This window comes from Cylas formicarius, unplaced genomic scaffold (assembly GCF_029955315.1).
Source record: "Cylas formicarius isolate icCylForm1 unplaced genomic scaffold, icCylForm1.1 PGA_scaffold_1__22_contigs__length_36826433, whole genome shotgun sequence".
Lineage (NCBI taxonomy): Eukaryota > Metazoa > Arthropoda > Insecta > Coleoptera > Brentidae > Cylas > Cylas formicarius.
The window spans coordinates 24,354,718-24,376,950 of NW_026844264.1; the positions used below are offsets into that span (position 1 = coordinate 24,354,718).

The 22,233-nt window shown below is 32.8% G+C and overlaps 1 protein-coding gene across 1 annotated transcript in view; it reads right to left on the bottom strand.

The window, feature by feature from the left end:
* Positions 1–22,233, bottom strand: part of LOC132697051 (dual specificity tyrosine-phosphorylation-regulated kinase 4-like) — a 41,677-nt gene that overhangs the window by 9,369 nt on the left and 10,075 nt on the right. The window contains exons 2-7 of the mRNA XM_060662310.1: positions 19,643–19,741; positions 15,211–15,330; positions 12,046–12,226; positions 9,542–9,705; positions 5,662–5,939; positions 167–305 (exon numbers count right to left, since the gene is read on the bottom strand). Coding sequence (XP_060518293.1) covers positions 167–305; positions 5,662–5,939; positions 9,542–9,705; positions 12,046–12,226; positions 15,211–15,330; positions 19,643–19,741 — 981 coding nt within the window. The remainder of the gene's footprint in view (positions 1–166; positions 306–5,661; positions 5,940–9,541; positions 9,706–12,045; positions 12,227–15,210; positions 15,331–19,642; positions 19,742–22,233) is intronic.

Below are 22,233 nucleotides of genomic sequence, written 5' to 3' on the forward strand. Positions count from 1 at the left end.
AAATGTACATTTTCGGAAAACGCGCTTCCTATGTTTTCCTTTTTAATTATATGCGTAAGAAAGTTAGATGTCAATAAATATAATGTTATAATAGTAACTTCTTAAGATAAGGCTTTTATACATTGTAGAGAACTAATCAATAACGAATGAAGGACAGCCAACTTACCGGTTTTAGATCGCAGTGGATGATATTCTCTTTCTGTAAGAGCCTGAGGCATTTGAGTAGCGAGTTCGCGAACCTCCTGATTAAATTTAAGCTAAATCCCTGGTAGTTGTTCTTCTTGATCAGTTCGTAGAGATTAAGGCTGAAAAGAAGATTGTTTCAATTAGTCTTAATAAACGCGAAAGCGGCGGTTTAATACAATTTGAAGGTGGTTAAAGTTCAACAAACTTTAAACGAAACTCATGCCACATACCGAGCGTTCGCTAAACGTAATTTAGGAAGATAGTTTCGCTAAAATTCGCGATTGTTGTACGTTTTATTTTTACAATTTTTCATCGGCCGTCCAACTAAGGTCTTTTATTGATGGGGGTTACATATTTTGTGTAAATGCTTCACAGTTTTGGAGATCAGTTTAACAAGGTAGTAAGTAATTTAGGTGAAAAAAACGCCTGAACAAAACATTAAATTTTAAAAAAGACGAAAATTTTGCTACTCCCTTCTGTAAATTGCCCAGTTATACACCGATCTAGCATGAGGGAAGTGTCATTTTGCCATGTCAGTTTCGTTTCCCACGGATTCGAGCCACTTCGGACATTTCCGGGATTTCACCTCCCCACGGGTTTTGGAGCAATCGGATGTTTTCGGAGATATTACCTCACTGCTTGAATTTTGACGTTTCTCAATTTTGACGGCCATGTCCGTGAACCGATTAGTGTCATTTTGCAAAAATGTATCTAAAGACTGACGGTCTTAGAAAAATTATAGTGTGCAAATTTTTGACATCAGTCGTTTATTAATTGCTCGCTCCGATCGTGAGAAATAAACTCGTGACTTACATGCCGTTTAACACACTATTAGCATATTGAAAACAATGACATTAATTGTTATTTTTTCTGCACTGATCTGTATACATTTTTTAACTAGGCCTGTTTATAAAAAGAAAATTACTTAATTGAAATATAATAATATTTATACTTACTAGTTATAGTTCTATAGTTACAGATCGGTAAATTTTGTGGTGAATCACCCTATATATTCAGTGATAACACTCTACGCCTCTGTGATATGTATAGCATACGTGCAGTTACGATAAATTACTTCGTATATATACGAAAACTACGAAAAATAAGGGAATTAGTTACACATGGCGAAGCGTTTAAATTATTTAATTGTACATTAAGTTAATGAAGTCGTTGAACCTCGAGTATGTCATTATTCTCGAGTTTGGATTAACATAAAACTTAATTTAGATGCATCTTATGTTTTATGCATTTGGATAGTTCGTCGGCTAACCGAATAATGCTGGTCGAGATCAAACAGAAGAAGTGGTTTCCAGTGTTAAACCGATGAATATTTCTTCGTATGCTTTACTATCACTCAACAAAACACGCAAAAATCACCAGGTAAGTTTCTTCATAAATGTTAAGATTTATTTTATTTGATTAAGAATAGTCTATTATGCAGCAAGTTTCATAAACGATACTTTAGTCACGCGTCTCTTTAGACACTAGCGGAGCGCATCGGAACGAGCGTTTAATAAACGAGTATCTGAAAAATTTTACAAACTTGTTAAATACTATATTTTTTCTACTACCGTCATACATTCACTTAGTGACGTCAATGCAGAACACATGCATAACTATCAGATCTGATCCCTGATCTGATCAGTGTATAATTAAAAACATTAAAAACAAATAAAAATAATATAACTTTATTTTTTTGAATTTTGCATTTTTGAACAACTTTAATTTTGTTCATTCCGTCCGCTTTGGTATGGTAAACAGATCCTAGCTTTTGTAAAAGAAGCTGCTCATTAGCCGGAAAACGTATCATCCTCACGTTTCATTCAGACAATGGCATTGTCGTCAACCGTCAATTGTTAAATACGCGGTGATACTTGGACCGTATTAAATTTATTTTCCTTATTCGACTACTTGTCGCGTTTGGTGTTTCGCAAGAAAATTGTGTTTTCTAGAATGACACGAACTCAGTCCGTAAGTTTCCTGCACCTAGGGCCTGTGACATTATACCTTTAACTAACGGACCTTTTCAACGATAGAAGATAATAAGGATCTTCAGGTCATCCATTCAGACTTATTAGTCTTAAAAATATTTAGTATAATATATATAATGTTTGATTCAAACTTCAAAACTTTGGGATTTAACTCTTCTTTTCAAAAGTCTAAGAAAAAGTATACCTATCCAAAAGGTCTATGTGTATGTTTTACCTTGCCTAATGTCTGTCTATGTATATGTCTGTTATCGTAAAAATGTATCGAGATTCGTCGAATTGCTAGGCGGCAACACAATCACTCGTATCCATCCCGGACCTCTGTTGTTGCAGTGCATAAAGTATGTGGCGGGGAAGGTAAACGATTACGTGAGGAGCAACCGCAATCTTTGCAGCTTTAGCTAATTATTCCCGATTGGAATTGGACGAGGGTTTGTAACTCCCATCAAGTTGTATGCAGTGGCAATGGCACACTACAATGCAATTCAACAGATATATTTAATTCTTACTGTCACTCATATAGCTTTTCTAAAATATAGACATTAGGTATAGAAAATATCTAGAACTAGACTATAGAACTTCAAACTATAATTTGGGGCTATATCTTCCTCCACATTACTTTTACCAACCTAACCAGTACGGAAAATACACATTCGCCGTCTATGGCCGCCAAATGGTCACGTTCTTCTTGCCCTGTGTAAGACAGGAAATGTTTAATTGATATTCTGGTCGAAAATATACGACTATTGTTTACATGTTGTACTGACAATTCCATACAAACATGTAGTTGCGCACAATGCTTTGCTTGACTTTCATGTAAGACAATGTTTTTAGCAATAAAATACTTTTAGTGTTAGAGTACATGGTACGTAACACGTCTCTTGAAAAAGAAGACAGTAATAACTATTTCAATTATGTTTAATTTTAGACCGTCACTTTACTATATATAATATATATAAATATATAGTTTAAATCCTAGTTCATGAACATTATTTGTGCTCATATACTTTTCTGAAAGAATATTTCTACAAACAATTTTGGTTAAAAATATCAATAACATATCACTATATAGAGGTGCTTAAATATCATAGTTATAAAATAAAGACAATTTTATATGCCATTTGCACATTTCACCTAGCCATTTGCAGCACTATTGGTTTTTAATTTTTTCTTGCAGATGCAGAAAGGACTCAAGAAAGCAACAAGTGTCCAAATAAATCACAAAAATTATTTTAGAACCATCGTCACACGAATTTTTGGATTGTCATAACTATTTTACATGGCGGATTATGTTAGGCAGTATAACCGATTCTCCAAATTTGATGTCAATGTCTCAAAATGTCCATATTTCAACACCCTGTGGATTGTTAAGGAAACACAAGTTTTAATTGACTGTAACTTTTTTGTTTTTAGAGATATCAACGTAAACAAAAAAAGAAAATGTATGGTTAGAAGCCAAGTTTTTTCCGAACAAATACTGAAATCTGACATATAAGCCTACATCATACTTTTTTAAATGGAACAATCTGTATATTATATATGTGTTTAATAGAATGTCTTATTCCGATTACAATGATGTAACACACTTTATATTTTAGTACACTCGTTTTTGACAAATCGTCAAAAGTAGAACATTTTTATATAATTTCAAAGGGGACCCTGACTGACAAATAAAAATATGTTCATGTTTGACATATTAGTAAACAACGTCTTTAAATAATCCTAGACAAATAGACGAAATAAAAACCCAGGGGTACCAATCCAAATGTTAACTGGAGATCATTATTCGCAACTCTTAGAGCACCAAATAGACCAATATATATAGAAGATTTACCCCAAAATATATCAGCACTGATTATATGGCAGCAAGACGGTGACCCTCCTCACAATGTCATGCAAGTTAAAAATTTCCTTAACATGAAATATCCCATAGGTTGGGCCCGACTTAACTTTAATGGATTTTTTTGAGGACACATGAAAACTTGTAATAATGTCGTGGAACTTTGGCAAAGGATTCCAGAGGCAATTGATCAGTTAAGAGACAATCCGGAAACGTTACTAAATGCAAGACATCATACAATTAGAGTGTATGAGAAATGTGTTCAGAAAAATGCTGGTCACCTGCAGCGCTATTTAGAATAGTTAGTTAAAGAATTTTTCACTTTACTGCGTCTTGTTATTTTTAATGTTTTCGTTCTTCGTTAATTTGTAAATAATTATTTTTTGTTGCAGTCCTATATTTGCGGAATTGTCAAAAACGAGTGGACTAAAATATAAAGTAATCATTTAAAACAATATGATGCAGACTTATACGTCAGATAATTGATAGTGTTTTGTATTACATGCCCCTTGGAAAAGAAACTTTTCCACTAACCCTACATTTTCTTTTCTTGTTTACCTTGACATCTCTAAAAACAAAAAAGTTACAGTCAATTAAAATGTTATCAAGATAAATTGAACGCACGGTATGTGCTATTTGCCAATACCTCACATATTTTACCGAATTTAACATTGAAAAATTCAGTTTCAATAAATAAATAAGATAGACTGTTTAAAACTATTGAAATAAATACCTAATAAGATTCTTACGGATTGTCCATGGAAATTCGTAAGTGTTGGTTCGAATTAAGTCGACCGTTAAATATACTGCTCGTTGTCAATTAGAAGTGCCACTTAGAAAAATATTACAATCCCCTCACAAATTGTAAAAAAAGGAAAAATCAATCAATGGAGATAATTAACCAAAGAGAGGACTTTTTGTTAAACGCGACATATATTTTGTCCCACATCTATGAATAGGCTTTTAATAGTCCTCACATGATTTATTTGTTTATCTAAGCTGGGTTTTAGAATATAAAAGGCATTTCAGACGAAGCTCTTAACCTACATTTAATTTGTTATTGTCTAATCTTTAGACAGGTTCCTTGCCTGCGTTAATGACAGAAAATTGTTTACAAACACTCAATGTATTTGGGTCAGATTTAAAAGTGCGATTTTTCATTCAGGATGTACTTATGTTTTCGCGATATATTGGGACAGGTCGTCGATATTTAAAAAGTCGTGTTAACGGTACATCAATCTTTGTTAATCTTTTTCGAACCCATCGTGGGCGCATTTTAGCATAACATCTTGGCGGGCACGTATAGAAACCATGGAGTCATAATTGCAAAGCAAAATATCTAAATCGGTTATAATTTCGCTTCTACTTAAAACCACTTGTTCCTTGCCGTTAGAACGATACTTATACAATTAGATATAATTGCATTCTGGACGCCACAAATACAGCGGGATGAGTTGATAAGATAAAAAATGTATCACTATCTATCCTGATTTACCAAAACAATAGGTATTAACAATTAAAACTCGAGGCAGGTTGGTTGTGTACAGCAGTAAGGCGGGCACTAATTTTTTAGGTATTTTCTGTATAAATAGATATTACTTTGACTTTACTATTATTTATTGCAAAAAGATAATAGGTACTGCTTACCTGAGCAATTCGAAGCTAATACACAGATGATTCCTGAAGTAAAAATATTCCAGCATGTGGATAACGTTGTGATTGCTCTCCTTGTCCCGTTTTCTGAGGTGATCGAGAATCCTGACCTCGACCAATGCTTGGTGATGGAACCGTTTCTTGTTCCTTATCACTTTGATGGCCACGTGCTTGTTGGTCATGTGATCGAGTGCTCGTATCACTTGGCCGAAGCTACCCTTGCCTATTACTTCCAGAATCTCGTATCGGTAACATATATGGTCGTGCAAGACCTGAAAACAAATTAGCAATATCAAAGGGAGATCTTCACCTAAAAATAATAAAAAAGTGCACATGTTATCCACAATTTCTTAAATAATTAGAACTTAGTTCCTTCTTTTTTTTAATTTTTATTTTTCATTGACTTGACCTTCTTCAAAAGTTTTCAAATAATGTTTTGATCAAGAAAACTTTTCTAAAATTCGACCGCCACAAAGCGTATGATTTCATCGTTCATTTTTGCCAGATTGTGTAGCCCGTCTACGAAACATCATTATCTGCATTAAATATTATGATACGCTAAGCTGTAGCAGTCAACTTTGTAGCCACATATTGCATTCAAAATATTGCACGTTTAGAAGCATCGACATTTTTATTGTTCTAAGCTAGATTCTCGCTCAAGACTTATGTACTCAGTTGCATTTTCTGTTCTAAATTTTACAAAGCGAACTTTTATATTATTTTAAGCTGAGCAATACACTCTTAAGTTGGAGTCGCGATAACCTCATTCGTTGTTCAAATTATTGTTATTGGGTACATTATCTTCAACAGTAGCACATTTGTGTGTAAACAAGAAGAACCTGCATTCAAAGATTTAATATAAACTTTATTAATAATTAAAATTGAAATAACCGATTTGTTTTTTTTTTATTTGTTAAATGTATAATAATCTATGTAGTATTAGATATAACTACAAAAAAGTAAGTTTATACTATTAAAAGGATCACAGTACACAAAAATCTCGTAGTTCTATGTAACAAATATAAGCAATTAAAAATGGTAAAATTTAAATCCTCTTTGAAACGCGCAGTGACCGGCTGTGACGTCAATGCGCTTGTTAAAAAACGTCACCAGGACGGTATCATAGAGAAGCCGGTGGTGGTTTTAATTTTAATTTTAATCTTGATCCTGTCGCTTGCTTTTGTCAACTTGTGTTTAGTATCAAAAAGAAAGCTTTGAAAATGACCGAAGTCGATTTTTTAAAAGCTCACTACGATTTACCTTTATGGTCTTACATGCAAAAGACTGAAAGTTATTCTTTTGCTGAGGTTTGCGGTGTTAAAGCTAAAAGGTATGTTTATTGAAAATTTAGCCACTAGTTTTAAACCAATATAATATTGTAAGCAGCTTAAGGTGTTCTAGTTTTTAAAATTCAAACGGTATTTCAAATAAAATGTAAATTATTCAACAAAAAAACAAAAAGGATTTCTTTTAAACTAGTGGAACTAAATACTACTAACTAAAGTATATTGGCATTGATAACCTAAAGTGTTCTTTATTTTATATAGATCAGGAAGGCATTCCTATGGAGACTGCAATAGGATCGGTGCAAGTTCGAATAGTTAAAAATGTTTGCAAGCTCGAGCCTAAAGTGACACCTGAACATAATGTTAGCAAAAAACGACGGCTTTTATTTTCTGGTAAACGTATAATAATTTAATCTGGCGCTTTACGGGTTGCACTCAAACACGATGGCACGATTTGGTTTTGTGTTGCTGCCATTATTATAATGTAAAGCACACAAAGCACAAATACAAACTGGCGTAGATTAAATATAAACACACCTTTATACGAGCCAAAAATAAACGCAAATAATGTAAGTTTCTCTCGCCGTATCGATCGAAAAGCAGCGGTATGACGTCACAATCATTCCCGCGCGTTTAGTGTCGTTCGAAAGGACTCACAACTTAAAAATTGGGATTTGAATTTTGATATTTGGTATGCGTTATTTCTATGTATAAACAAATGTATTAAAGTTCAAGTTATTAATGTTGAACTTTATTTCGAGCCAAACCTCCATAAGTATGTAACTGTCGAAATTAAAAGTCCATTTATAATAAACCCGATATCTAAGTATCGTCAGTTCGTAAACTGCTGCAAATAAACTGTAAATTAGAGATACAAATAACCCGATGCCCAGAGCAAAAGCGATTTTAATTTCAATTTCACCGGTATTGCCTTTAAGACATCAATTAGCTTTTACTATCAACCATTCCGACCGCGACCGAATCCACCGAGCATTCGTATAATAGTCACGCAACTCTCATTTACATCTCAAATGACATGGAAGGTAGTCGCAAAATATGATTAAATAAATTTTAATATACTTCGTCGGGCGGGCGACCCAGTTCCACGACATAGGCCCGGGTTTTTCTAAGGCGCAAAATTTGTGTTACGAACAATGCTAATTTGTAATGCATTAGTTCATTAGTTCCATAAACACTGAACGACAACGGAAACGACGAACATCTGGAAGATAAGTTTTGATAACAACTCGTATTGCGTACGCGGTTCCTGCGTTGATAACCAACAAACAGTTCCCAGAATTTGACTCAAATCGAAGCACCAAAATTCTAGTGTCTAAGTTTTTTACGGTAATTAATTGTCCTGTTCGATTTTCATGTAAATTTTCTAAATAAGGGCGGCACGCTACCAGAAAAAAAGTGAGCTGTACCCCATTCCTCGCCATTATTGTCTAAATAAAAATATGGTCATAAAAGTTATTTCGTTTAGCGACTTTTGAGAGATTTTAAGTTGTCCATGTTCCGGGCTTAGAATTTTGAAAGTAGGCCTAATTTTTATACTTATAATTTTTCTTATGTTATTCAAAATAAAAACTAGTAGTAGTAATTAACTTACAAGATCTCATAAACTGCAATAATACATAAATTCAAAAATAAACATGAAAAAGATAATTTTATTAAGTAAGGGGTTTATGAAACGATATAAGTGTTAAGACCATATGCGTACGTCGAGAAAATATGGTAGCATAATGCAGTATAGGACACCCACTTCTTGCTAGTTTGGTGTTTTTATTTAGATAATCTATGTTAAAAATGTAACCTAACTGGACAACTATCTAGTAAAAAGTACCAGAACGTCTAAATATCTGTAAAACTGAACAGAATTAAACAAATTTAACACTTTTACGTTAAACGTCATAATTTTGTTTTAAATGGAATGCCCTATTTATATTTTTTGTCGTGAATTGCGCATGTCGAATTTGATAAAGCCTCATCATTTCAAAATTTTGTTTCTATTAATTAAACAATTCAGAAATGTTAACAGCAGTGTTGTCAGATTTACCAGTGTCGATAAAAAAATTCTTAACATCTTAGAATTTTGGAGGTTTTTCAAAATAGGAAACTTTAGAAGTGTATCAGTGAAATGTTATCAGAATTTAAAATATCATCGCGGAATCTGGAAACGTAGCTTTTACTATTTTTGAATTCTGTATATTAATTACAAAAAAAAAATCTTTTTTGTAATTAATGAAAACGTAAACAAATAACGATTGTTAACCTACATTTTGGTAAAAGCAAAATCATACATTAACAGAACGTAAAAAAAATTGAACCATACAAATAAGGGATAAGATTATATTTCTAAACTATTTTCGAGCAAATTTTTTAAAAATATTTAGACTACAATAAATCACGTCATAAATCTTCTTTCTTTTTGCCTGTGTGAGACCAGTAATGATTACCCTAACGGTAGCTACTGATATACCATCGGTAATTAATTACGTTTTGGTTAGTTAATTAGGTACCGTATTTCATTAACAAAATAATGAATGCTGGATGAAAAAACATACACACTGCACAAAATATCCTACCTTATTATAACTTCCGCTCTCGTCATCGTATCCACCATTTTGGGATCCGCCTTGTTCGCCGTGAATTTTACAGGCGCTCAAACCGAGATACCAGATTTTCGAGTATTTTTCAATTTCAGTCTTTTCGTATTCGGTGAGTCGGTTTCCGTATAAGCGTAGTGCCTCTAGAAATAAATACAAATCATTAGACATCATGCAAACAATTATCAATCTCATCCCCATAAATTATATAAATTTATAACTGTAAAGCTTCAGTCATTTACTAATCAAATAATAAAATTTATGAATAGAAAAAGCTCCTTTCTCTTCAAAGTGAATTAGAAAATTAAGTTTAAAAAAGGATAGGCATTTTTTTGAGCAATCAAACAAACTAACGAGGATGAATAATCTTGTTTACCAAACACACAAAACTTAACTAATACTAACTGAAACTAATACTAGTTTCAAAGCTTTTCGTTTCGCCAAACATCCTGTTGGCTTCATCAGAGTTAAACTGACCCAGTTTCAGAAGAATGGTAAATTGTAAGTCTATCTTGTATTATCAATTCGCATTTTTCCCTAATGAGCAGAGTATTGGGCTTTTATCCGATCCCCCAATCCTATCATTATTGTATATAGATCACAATATCTTTAAAGCACAGTGTGCCCGATAAATTTGGGGTATTTTATGGTAATTGGATGATTAGAATTTTATGGCTGGCTGCCTGCAAAGCCTACAGCGTTCTGTAAGCAAGTGCTGGAATTGCCATATAAAATACAAATAAGTCAGAACGTAATTTATTAATGCTACGCTGTTTAAATTTATTATGATTTTATTAATAAAAGCCTTTCTAAAAAATCGTGTCAATTTAATTAATTATGGTAACTTGATATAAGAAATTAACCTCAATTTTAAATTTTAGCTATTTTAAAATTGAAATTTTTACGATTTCTGCATTTACTTTTTTTACAATTCCTCAGCGCTGAAAAAAGTATTTGGACAAGAAGATCGCTGCTGAATTTCTGCAGAAATACCAATTCTGAGTACGAGATCATTGGAATCCGAATGCACGAATCATCATATCAGTTCCACAAATATTCCAATAACTCAGGTCTACAAAATTCATCAAAATTATTATTATGATACACTAGCAGTCCTTCCTGAGTAAAATATCGACATAACTCTTTTTCGCGATGTGACGCCAGGTGTCATTAAATGCTCGTCACCAAATCTGGTGTAAAATCTGAGTCATCTGGATCGGAACTAGATTCTAATTCCTTGGGGGCGGTAAGTATCGATACATCTGGTCCATGAGGAACTGGTCATATAGCAGAGTCAAGATTGCGATACACAATTTGTTTATTATTTTTTCTGTTGAATCCTTGAACATTACACGACCAAAAATAACAATAATTACTGTGCTTCATAGGCTCTCGCCAACCTTAGGAACACCAAAGCTGAAACATTTCTTCCTACCTTTTTACCAGTCCTTTAATGCTTCAACGCAAACGGAACAAACAGTATGAGGAGCCCAGGACTTGGTCGCCAATTTTTACACCAAAATAAGTGTGGTATATATCTTTGGCAAAAGAAGCTATAGTTTGGCTTTGCATTATTACAACAGTACTACCACAGATATAACAAAAGTTATTTGCATTGTTCACGCAATGTCCTCTTTCCATATTTATACTTTACGCAGTAGGACGACGACCAATACAACCAAACTGCACATAAGTTTAAATCAATTCATTTAAAAATCGTGCCTAACATGGACCAAAGATATTCACGTCGTAGCGCTTTAAAAAAAAAACGTGATAGAGCAAAACTATAGAATTTTTTGGAAAAAGGGTCCCCAAACATCATCAAACATCAAACTCAGTATATACTTGTGTAATCTATCACAAATTTATTTTAAATTACTATAAAATATACTATGAAAATAAGGTATTTCAAGCAGTTAAGAAAGTTGCATTTACATCCCTACTATAAGTTTCGAAATTACACGGCGTAATATTTTGGCGATCCTAAATTCTGATTCGATGAAAGTTGTTTATTGGATCCCCTACCTTTGGTGGCCCAATCATTAATATCGAAACTATGTCGAAAGTTTGAAATATGTTATGCAAGTGGGCAAGCGTTGACAACCAATTTCCGCAGTGGCTAATATTCAGTAATGGTGCAGGACCCATATAACAAATTGGATATTTTTAAGCTCAAGCTCTACTTCTCTCAGACTCAAAACCGCCAAAGAGCACACATTAATTACTAATTAATTACCGAAGAAATTAAATAACATTTAAAATCATTCTTCCTATTTAGGAGTAGTTTATTTTGGATTTATTCTATGGTTTTTTGAATTGTTTTTTTTTAATACACGTCTCCACTTTCACTTTTATTTTCATTTGATTTTATGAAAATGTTTATATATAAAACTGGAAAGGAAAGGAACACTGAAATTAGCAGAGCTGTGTGTTTTATTTTCATTTTGCCTAGACAATAGAACCGAAATGATTAAAAACCTTACCGATTGACGTAAGGGGGAAGGAAATGTCCTCCTTGTTGTTGTTTGTAACTTCATGGTCCTTATTTAGGTTGTTATTGAGACTAGGGAGTGAGTCAACCATGGGCGTGGATGGCGTCGGGGCTGTCGATCCTTGGTTTAGGTTTAGTCTGCAAGATGATTTGCTCGTGTCGAAATGCGGCAACTAAAAATGATGAAAAATAGGCATAATTTTCGTAACGTGTATCTAAATCAACACCATTTGTTCAAAAACATGTTAAATTTGAAAATATTATGAAACCAGCTTCTAGGAATCAAACAGTTTCAGCAGAAACATTCAATGTAAATAACATTCCGTAATTTTACGACGGAAAAATATTTATATAGGGAAAACTATCTGGAAAATTCCAGAATATAAATTGTTGGTAGAAAATTTTACTCGAAATATTTATTTTTCTACACGTCCACTTATTTTCAGGAACATAAACGTTTCGAAAACCTCGACCCTAATATAACGACCACTTTTTCTAATTAGTAAACCAAATAGAATTGTTACATTTTTTAAGCATATTAAATATTTTGAAAAGTAAGTTTAAATTTAATATTATGAAATGGCATTCATGCATTTAGAAGCGTATATTGTTTGCAGGAAAAATAGAAAAAGAGTTTTTCAAAAAAGTCCGAAAATGTATTGAATATTAATTCGATAATGTGTTTGTAGATAAATATGGCAATATTGTTCATTTTAGGACAATATTCTAAGAAACTTTTACAATCTGTGGAAGATTTGCAAACGTTCCATTTAAAATGTACAAAGTATTCCGGTTTAAAAAATCAAGTAATGTCATATAAGTATTTATAACATTTACTTAGCAGTTATATGCAATATTAAAAAGTCAGTAAAAAAGGACATGGAATAGGTACTATTCGAAAAAACAGCTTTCGAAAAATGCAAAGAGTGTACCATGCAATTTAAAAAATAAGTAGGTTGTCATATCGACGGATTTAACTAGGTTGAGAAAAATTCAATTTCATAATTATGTCAGAAAACGTACGAAGAATCAGGGAATCTGGAAGATTCCAGAATATAAATTGTTGGTAGAAAATTTTACTCGAAATATTTATTTTTCTACACGTCCACTTATTTTCAGGAACAAAAACGTTTCGAAAACCTCGGCCCTAATATAACGACCACTTTTTCTAATTAGTAAACCAAATAGAATTGTTACATTTTTTAAGCATATTAAATATTTTGAAAAGAAAGTTTTATTGACTTTTTGTTTTATTTAGCGGGGATTTTTTATATTATTTCTGTATTTTTCTACCTGTTTGGTGTTTCTGAGTACAAATCAAACCAATATTTTATTTTTTAAGGGGAATTTAGAAGTTTATGGATTTAAATGCGCTTTTTTCGAAGGTGAGATTATTTTAAATTATATTTTCTACAAATATTGTTTGATCATCAAATAATATAGGTAACTGCTTTTTAACTGATTATGTGTCTTATTTCATCTCTCTTTGGAACAATTTCGATATCTTCCAAATCCCCCTCAAAGCTGTCGCCACCCCCCTTGGTTCGAGGTTATTGATTAACATTTTTATATATTCGAAAAATTGATACGCTGTATTTCATAATTTCGCCGCAGTGCACTATTTATGTATTTCACGAAGTAACGACATTATTTCGTGCAGCAAATTAAATACTCGGTTCCAATCGATTCAGAAATAAAACGAGTCGTACACACGTACAAAGTAACACAGTCACATTATTAACGGTAATCTTTTTTAAAAAGCGAAATGTTAACAACATTCGGATTAGCGTTATTCAGCAACTTTTTTCCCATTGTGTTATGTAAAAGAAACATAAACGATCGGATCGTTGCTGTGCAGATTCCTTTGTTGTTGTCTTCCCTTTTGAGACTTAAGAATAACACTAGTAAAGTTTGTTTTACGCATGATTGTTTTTACTTCGTAGATAAGAAATTAATTTTACGGAAATTTCAAAAGCCGGATTATTTTTATACAGTTTTTACGAAACTTGGTTTCTTTCATAAAATGTTTCTTAAAAGACCCTCCCACTGCATTTAGTGTCCACAACTTGGTTAACAATTTAGGACTTTCGTTGCTTATATGTTGGTTTTCTCTTCCTTTCTACATATAAAGAAGATAAAAAAAAGAAGCTCTTATAGAAAAACTTAAAACGGCAATAAACATAATTAAAGTACAAATAGTGCTCAAAAACAATAAAGTGAAAATCAAGGAAATAGTGAAAATGTTTAATGATAGACCATTTCCGATATTGCCGTTATTCTGTTTCTATTTGTTTTCTAAGCATAGAGACGCCTCTATAATTGGCAAGAATTTTTGTTTTTGTGGAATTTATTGTACAACTTCAATTTTGAACGAATTTATAAACCTCCATATTATAAATTAGCAAAAAAAACAATTAAGCAGAAGAAATAAAAGTTCTCGGCGCACATTAATTTAGGTGATGCTAATTTTCTTTCTTAGACAGAAAGAATGAGACTGCATTAATCCATTTAAAATGACATGTAAGAATATTTTTCAATACCCAAAAGCATTTGTAAACAATATTAGCAATAAAGTGACGAAACTCTAATAGTTAGGTGTCAATTAAATTTAAGTAAAGAGGAACATAGAGTCCAAGACTAATAAGAACAAAATCAAAATCAATATTATAATGAAAATGTTGGTACATTGTCTATTGCGGTTTGCTATTATTTTATTTGTATTGCGTATTTACACGTCTACAACATAGCAGGCCAATACATATAGCTTTCTGGATGCACATACGGCATTAATAAATACAAATGATTACTAGAAGAATTGTACTTTAGAAAACAGCAGTTTTTGTCGTTATTATCTCTTCATTATACTGTCTCGTTCATTTATAATCTTAATGATGAGCTTTAGTTGTTGTTTGTATTATATTAATAATGTTAAACAACAAATCAAAATGCCCATCAGATTCTAAAATCTGAACGAATCTGTTCGAAGTTTTTTTTACTACATATGCCCAACCAAACCTCTAACGATATTGTACAGGACACCAATCAATCATATATAACAGGTGTTATTATGGAATAACTTTGATTATATCAACACAACGAATTCATGTCATATATAATACAGATAAATAAGTTAATCGTCGAGTTCTGCTGTACTTACTTCGGAATTGAAAAATGCACTTCTGGAGACTGCGTTCCGATAGGTGGCGCTTAGATGCCTCGACGATGGACCAGAGTGTGAACCATAACTCGACGAGATTAGTGTCTCTTTTTCGAGAGGCTGAAATAAAGAGAAATACATATTATCTGTCATGTGTTAAGTGACTTTAATTCATATGACCACGCACCAACCATTACAAAAAAAATTAACTCTATGAATGACTTGACGAATATTTCGACGCCAACTATCAGCTTTAGAAATTAATAACTTATTTCATTTACGAGGCGTTGAAATAAGGATGGCTCTGGAAAATATCTCAAAAATAGATTTTCAGGAAAACAAGGTTTTTATTAAGTAAGCCGATAAACAATTCCAATTTAAATACAATTTGAACAACGAGGAAATAGTGCATATCCATTTTTAGTGAGTGTAAGTTTTAATTCTGTCACTCGTATAACTTTAATTAAATTGAACAACGCAATAGTCGATATGTACAAATCTTAGAGTTCGTGTGCGAATAAGAAAGTAAACTATCAAGTTTCTAAGGACAGGACGGAAGAAACCAAAGCTCAAACCAAGTTCAAGCCTCAACCTTTTTAACGGAGGTTCTGTGGGAACCATTGCATGAGGTTAAAAGTACTTGTTATCGGTTTATTTTCCGTTGTAATAGTCAATAGAGATCCTAGTACTTCTTTTCGTTATTCACGCCGATGCAAGTTCAAGTTCAAGAGTTTATTTGTTGGAAATATCAAGTCACAGCATAGGTCTCGGTCCCTGACTGGAATGGAATAAATCCTCCACGGAAGTCGCCAATGGGCGATTGTCTCCAGTAAAAAAACGTTACGAAAATTGTTAAGAAGTTTCTTTGACCAATATAACCAAAGTAATAATTTAAAATATTGTTCTTTTGACTGCACGAATTGTTATTGCTGTATATACCACAATTAGTCATGGTAACCATCTAATAAAATTCGAAGGACAATGATGACAAATTACAAATTAGTTCAACTGATGGGACCCAAACCGTTTCGAGTCAATTTTCATCTAACAAAGATAGGACAAAAAAGGTTTGATTCAATTATAACCTGGATCATAGCCGTGTTTAATATATCATTTATTACCCGGATTAAATTGCGTCAGATCGGTTAGATCGGATCCAATTTCGTAATACAAAACGTATTCACAGGCCCTAGTAAAATCTAGAAACAAAGCAAATTAAAAACCTTTTAGGGGACTTTTAAGTTTGTTATAACCTAAAACTTTGAATTGAAAAAAATTGAAAATTTATTTAAACCGATCAATATATCGGAATTTTAATAAAAATTAAAAAAAATATTTACTGTTAACTGTCCATTTTTCGACATTGTTGGGTATCTCATCTTTTTGCGATACTGTCCTACTTTTTGTAGCTAACTTTTTCTAAAGTTAGAGCTTTGACCCTTAGAACTTGAACATATGGCAAAATTCATTATAAAATAAATAATCTACTTTTGTCTTTAATTATCGATACGCAAAGATATAAAATTACAAACAAAGAAATATTTAACTACGTCAAACAAACTGATTCTTTCTACGTACGACTCGATAAGGCAGATAAAGAGGCAAATAAATAAACAAAACCGACACGCGAGAAGCGGCAAGTGGCAGAATTCCGGTATCGACAGCGTCTCTTTAAATGCGATTTGAATGGAACAAGAAATCGGAAATGGTCGTATTATTTATACTCGTTTGGTCGGTTTGTAGCTAATCGGCAGTTTCTTGACTTAAATGTCTAGTAAACGGACAAGGTCAATATCGCAGCCCAGCGTGAGAAGGTTGACTCGACAAAGGTGAGACTTTCCACGATATTATTCAATGGCTCACTTCGATTAAATAACAGTCGCTTTGCTTATTTCAGCAAGTTTCATGCGCAGAACTTGTTTTTTAGGATCATTTTTACTAATTTTAGATAAATGCCAAACTAATAAAATTAAATACTTTATAAAGGATTATTTTCTGACATGGACTAACTTTTTTACATGGTTAATCCAAATTCTCCACTCACTTTTTGACGCCATTTCAAGGTGTGTTATTATTGAATGTTTCACTCCAACTGGTATCGCTGGAGTATCTAGTTGAATTACATCCTAAAATTTTCCATTGGGAAGTAAAAGCGCACCAGCTTTATTGAATAAGCTTTGAGAAAATTCTGATCTTCAGTAATAAAAAAGTGAAAAAAACAATTCTGCAGTTTGTATTTATAAATACATGTAGATATAATCATATATTAAGAATTTCTATGTTGTGATTTTAATTCATTCTGAGTAATTATTATTTTCAATTTTTTGCGGTCTGGGGAATATGCCCAAATCCACTTCCCATTAAAGTCTAATTAAGAAGTCCAATAATCAAAAAATGCGCCTCTACATATTTAAATAGACAATTCTAGATCAGATATAAATAGTCAACGAAGCTTTTACTCGAGATCATTTTCTAGGGTCGGTACAAAGTCACTTTTGTTTGCAAGGCAATACATTGAATACTTGAATCAACAACTACGTCTGTACAAAATTACTTTAAATACGAAACGACCGGAGTCAATATCGCAGCCAAGAATGAATGAATGAAACAGGAACTTGCGGTTCATTGAAGTTTGGGTAATTATCAGTCAGTTTTTTTCTGGTAAAATTGTAGACCATTTCTTATTGTACTTAAACAATGGTGAAGAACAATGGTTCCGGTGTAGAAAAAATCGATGACATGTATAACACCATGAGCAGTTGAAGGAAATTCAGTTGTAGTCTCATGTGGAAAAATCTTCAATATAAAGTGAGCCACTAAAGTTGCGATATTTTGAAAATATGTTATTAGTATTATTGCAACTCATAATTCGTCCTCTCAAAATAGAGCAAGTATTGAAGAATGCTGATATGTATATTATATACACAGTGTAGAAAATTAAGTGTACACTATTACTATTTATTTCATTATTATAGATTAGAGATTGCTTAATTTAACAAATTAGTTGTATTTTTTATGCCGACTAATATTAGGCATGTTTCCTATACACTATGGAACACTATACATTTTTAATTCTAATGTTTGCAAATCGTTCATAGAACATAAAAGTTTCTATACAATATTTGCCTAAAATACGAAATAACAGAATTGTTAACATACTTGTGTCTTTTAACAAGCTGTAAATAAAAAAAAACATTTAATGCGTCATAAGATTGTTCTGCTGTCAAAAAATTAATGATTTATTTAATTCAATTTACGATCTGTGAAAGATTTGCATTCCATTCAAAATGTACAAAGTATTCCGGTCTAAAAAAACAAGTATTGTCATATAAGTATTTATAACATTTACCTAGCAGTTATATGCAATATTAAAAACTCAGTAAAAAAGGACATAGAATAGGTACTATTCGAAAAAACAGCTTTCGAAAAATGCAAAGAGTGTACCATGAAATTTAAAAAATAAGTAGGTTGTCATATCGACGGATTTAACTAGGTTGAGAAAAATTCAATTTCATGATTATGTCATAAAATGTACGAAGAATCAGAGAATCAAAATAAATGGTATCCAACATCGACGAGTTTCAGACAGCGCACTGAGGAAGCCAGCCAGCATTATGTCTGCGAAGACAAAGTGAATATCAAACGCAAGAGAAATCGAGATGAAATGTATCTACAAATTCCAACAACTTGGGGAAGTTTCTTTGAAAAATTAACGTATGCCGGGACTCCAAACTTTACGGAAGGAAATCAACACACTCAGGTATGACCACGGCTTCAAAATCGATATTAATAAAACCCAAAACCCCGACAATCCTCAGTAACAAAATATTGGATCTGAACAATATCTCAGCGACTGAACGAGTTATCCAATTAAAATGTCAAATGACTAAATGTTACTTCTGCTCAATACTCCTCTATCTTGAAAGGTTGCATCATAGATAAATTCAAACATTGCCATGGCGTGAAGAAGAAAAAACGTTATTTAATGTGACCGAACAATTGATATGACGGAAATAGGGATTCGTTTTACGAAACAACGGAGAAAAAAAGTTAAATTATTATTAACTCCAAATCTGTCGTGAGCATTGCAAATGGCGTGTTAACCTCCGCTCGCTCCCGACAGAATCCTTGGTAATCGTCTCCAAAAAACTTGAAATTGGTTCCATTGTGTGGATTTAGTGTTCGGTTAAATGTTTCGAAGAGAGAAGAATTTTCCATTAATTTGTTCCCCTTGGAGGGTGATCGATTCATTCAGTCCATTTTAATTAAGGCATCCTTTATTTAATAAAGAAAATTTTGACCTATAGTTGTAAGTGGCCGAATGATCTTAGCAGTGTAGCCAATAGAAGTAAAGGAGAAGAAGAACATCTCCAAATAGAAGAAACACCTCTTTGGCTAATACAGATTAAGACGTCCTGTTCAATTTTCTTACCTGATAAGTGTTGAGTGCTGGAATTTTTCTAGCAGTAACTTTAACCAAGTGCCCAGAATTGGACGACAGCACTTCTTTTTGGTGATGCGAGGTTGGATTCTGAAACGATAAATTAGAAAAATTATTTAAATTATAATTTTGCGCTCTTCTAATCGATTTAATATCGCTCATAAAGTTATAAGTCTGCTATTGGAAATTTAATAGAATCGTGAACGAAATTAGCTTAATCGACCGTCGACTAATGGTTTAATAGATTTTAATATCGATCAGCATTTTCCTTTAGAAACGAAAGAGAAATTCTAACCTGTATTACGGGAGATCGATCGTATCGTTTGAACCGCTCATTTATGAAGGTAATTAGTTTAAACGTTATTAGCGTAGCAAACCATCAATCGAGAAGCAAATTACGCCGAAGTCTTCCCAGTGTTCACGCACCGTTGCTTGAAATTGTAGATGATACATTTTAATACAATGTTCTTTAGATTTATTTTTGAGCCAGTAAGGTTTGCAATGTTACTGAGAAAATCAAATAGAAATTGCAATAATAGATATAAATTTCCTCATCCCAAAAGGTGGGAGATTCATTACAAGTAAATTACAAGAATGTCAAGATTTTTCTTACATCTAAGACTGAAATATTTGCAAAACATTATGGGGTCAAATAAAACAGAAGAAATTATTGTGTATGCAATGAATATGCTTTATTGTCGTGAAAAGAGTTTATTCAAGAATTTTTCTAGCAAATAATTTTGTCCGTCATTTTATTAGTAGACTAGTAAAATGGAAGTAACATAAGTAAGATCCTCTGTTATCTGTGTATTTAATCCACCATTAGACATTAATATTCAAGCCAGAATTTTATATTTCCTAAATCATTGGGCATCTTGGTGAAATGAAATCAACTATTGAAAAAATTTTTGAAAACTTATTTGATAAGGGTTGCAGAAAAACAATTTGAGCGAAACTAGTTGAAAATACTTTTTACAAAACTTCTGGATTCCTCCTGCGTCGGTTTTTGCTTAGTCGAAATTGCTCGAAAAGCAAAAACCGACGCAGGAGGAATCCAGAATATTTGTAAAAAGCATTACAGTAGCCTGTGGAAGTTTCTTTGAAAAATTAGTTGAAAATAATTAAATATAGCTGAAACTGCGTTTTTACAATACGAGCAACTTTATCGAAACGTTATCAAAAATACTGAGTACCCATGATAGGGAATATGCCAAGGTCAGCAACGTCATTAAAAATAAATATTCCCAAGAATGAAATTAAAACCTATCATGGTATCGGCCTCAAATTCGTTTGTGATAAAAATATTCGACGCCGCGTGGTACGGTTTTGCCGTGATATAGCAATAATATCAGTGCTAGCTAAAACAGATAAGGCACGATCACCAAGTATCTACTGTAAGATTTTCTATTTATTAAAAAGTAATTCTGAGCCAATATTACCCTCCTAGTAGGATTTTAATGCGGTATCTACTATATCCATATATATCCACATCTATACCGCTTTGCAATAATAATGTATTAATGGCAGCAATATATCCCACATTACAAATCAAATTTTGACAAAAAAGACCCACTCTTGATTGTAATAACCGTTCACCAACACCTTTCTATAAGAAAAATGTTAGCGTGAAGGGGAGAAGGTAAATGAATAGGTGTGAACCAAAGCTACGCGCTTCAAACATCATGCCCTTTCAGTCGCGTAGAGTTTTGGTTTCACTTCAAACAAATTAAAACAACTTTTATTACTTCAGCTATTTGGTTTCGTATTTTCGTAATTTTTTTATCGTGGCATGTTTAGACCCGTGTTGCGTATATCTATCAGTTCGACGTGTTGTCATTTATCATTCGAAAATTCGCGGTGGCTAAATTTAGATCTCCGAATATCGGGGCGTTCAAGGATCTCTTTTGTTGTCAAAGTTACAAAAGGTAACGGCTATTTGAAATTTATGAACGAAAATACTTTGAACCCGTCGTTCTTTGAATGTATTTGCCGGTCCATTGAAACTGAAAATCTAAATAAGTTAATGGTTCAATTTTAGAATTCTGTGTGAGCGTGGGTGGGTGAAATGGTATTGAGAACCCTAAAACAACGTAAGTAATTAGCAATCATAACATAAAACCCGACCAATTGGTATTCAATAATCAACCAATCGAAAAAGTTGCCAATTACACATGTTTGCACACTACTATGAGCACTGGGACGACTCTGTAGAAATAAAATACCGTATAAAGAAAACAAGAGCCATCTTGAATTTGACGCCTTTGAGATGTGGTTCTACAGACGAATTCTCAGAATTTCCTGGATTGCTCACGTTTCCAACAAGACAGTACTAGATATGCTTCAGAAAGACGCCGAAACAGTGGATATCATTAAGAAACTCAAATTAGAATATCTGGGACATATAATGAACAACCAAAATAGATTTGATCTGCTTCAGTTAATACTTCACGGAAAGATCTTGCGCAGAAGAGGACCCGGAAGACTCCTGGTTAAAAACCCTTAGAACTTGGTTTTCCTCTCAACAAGAGGGTCCATGACTTATGTGCGTTTGGTTTTCGAGGGCTTCTGTCATCTAAATTCTC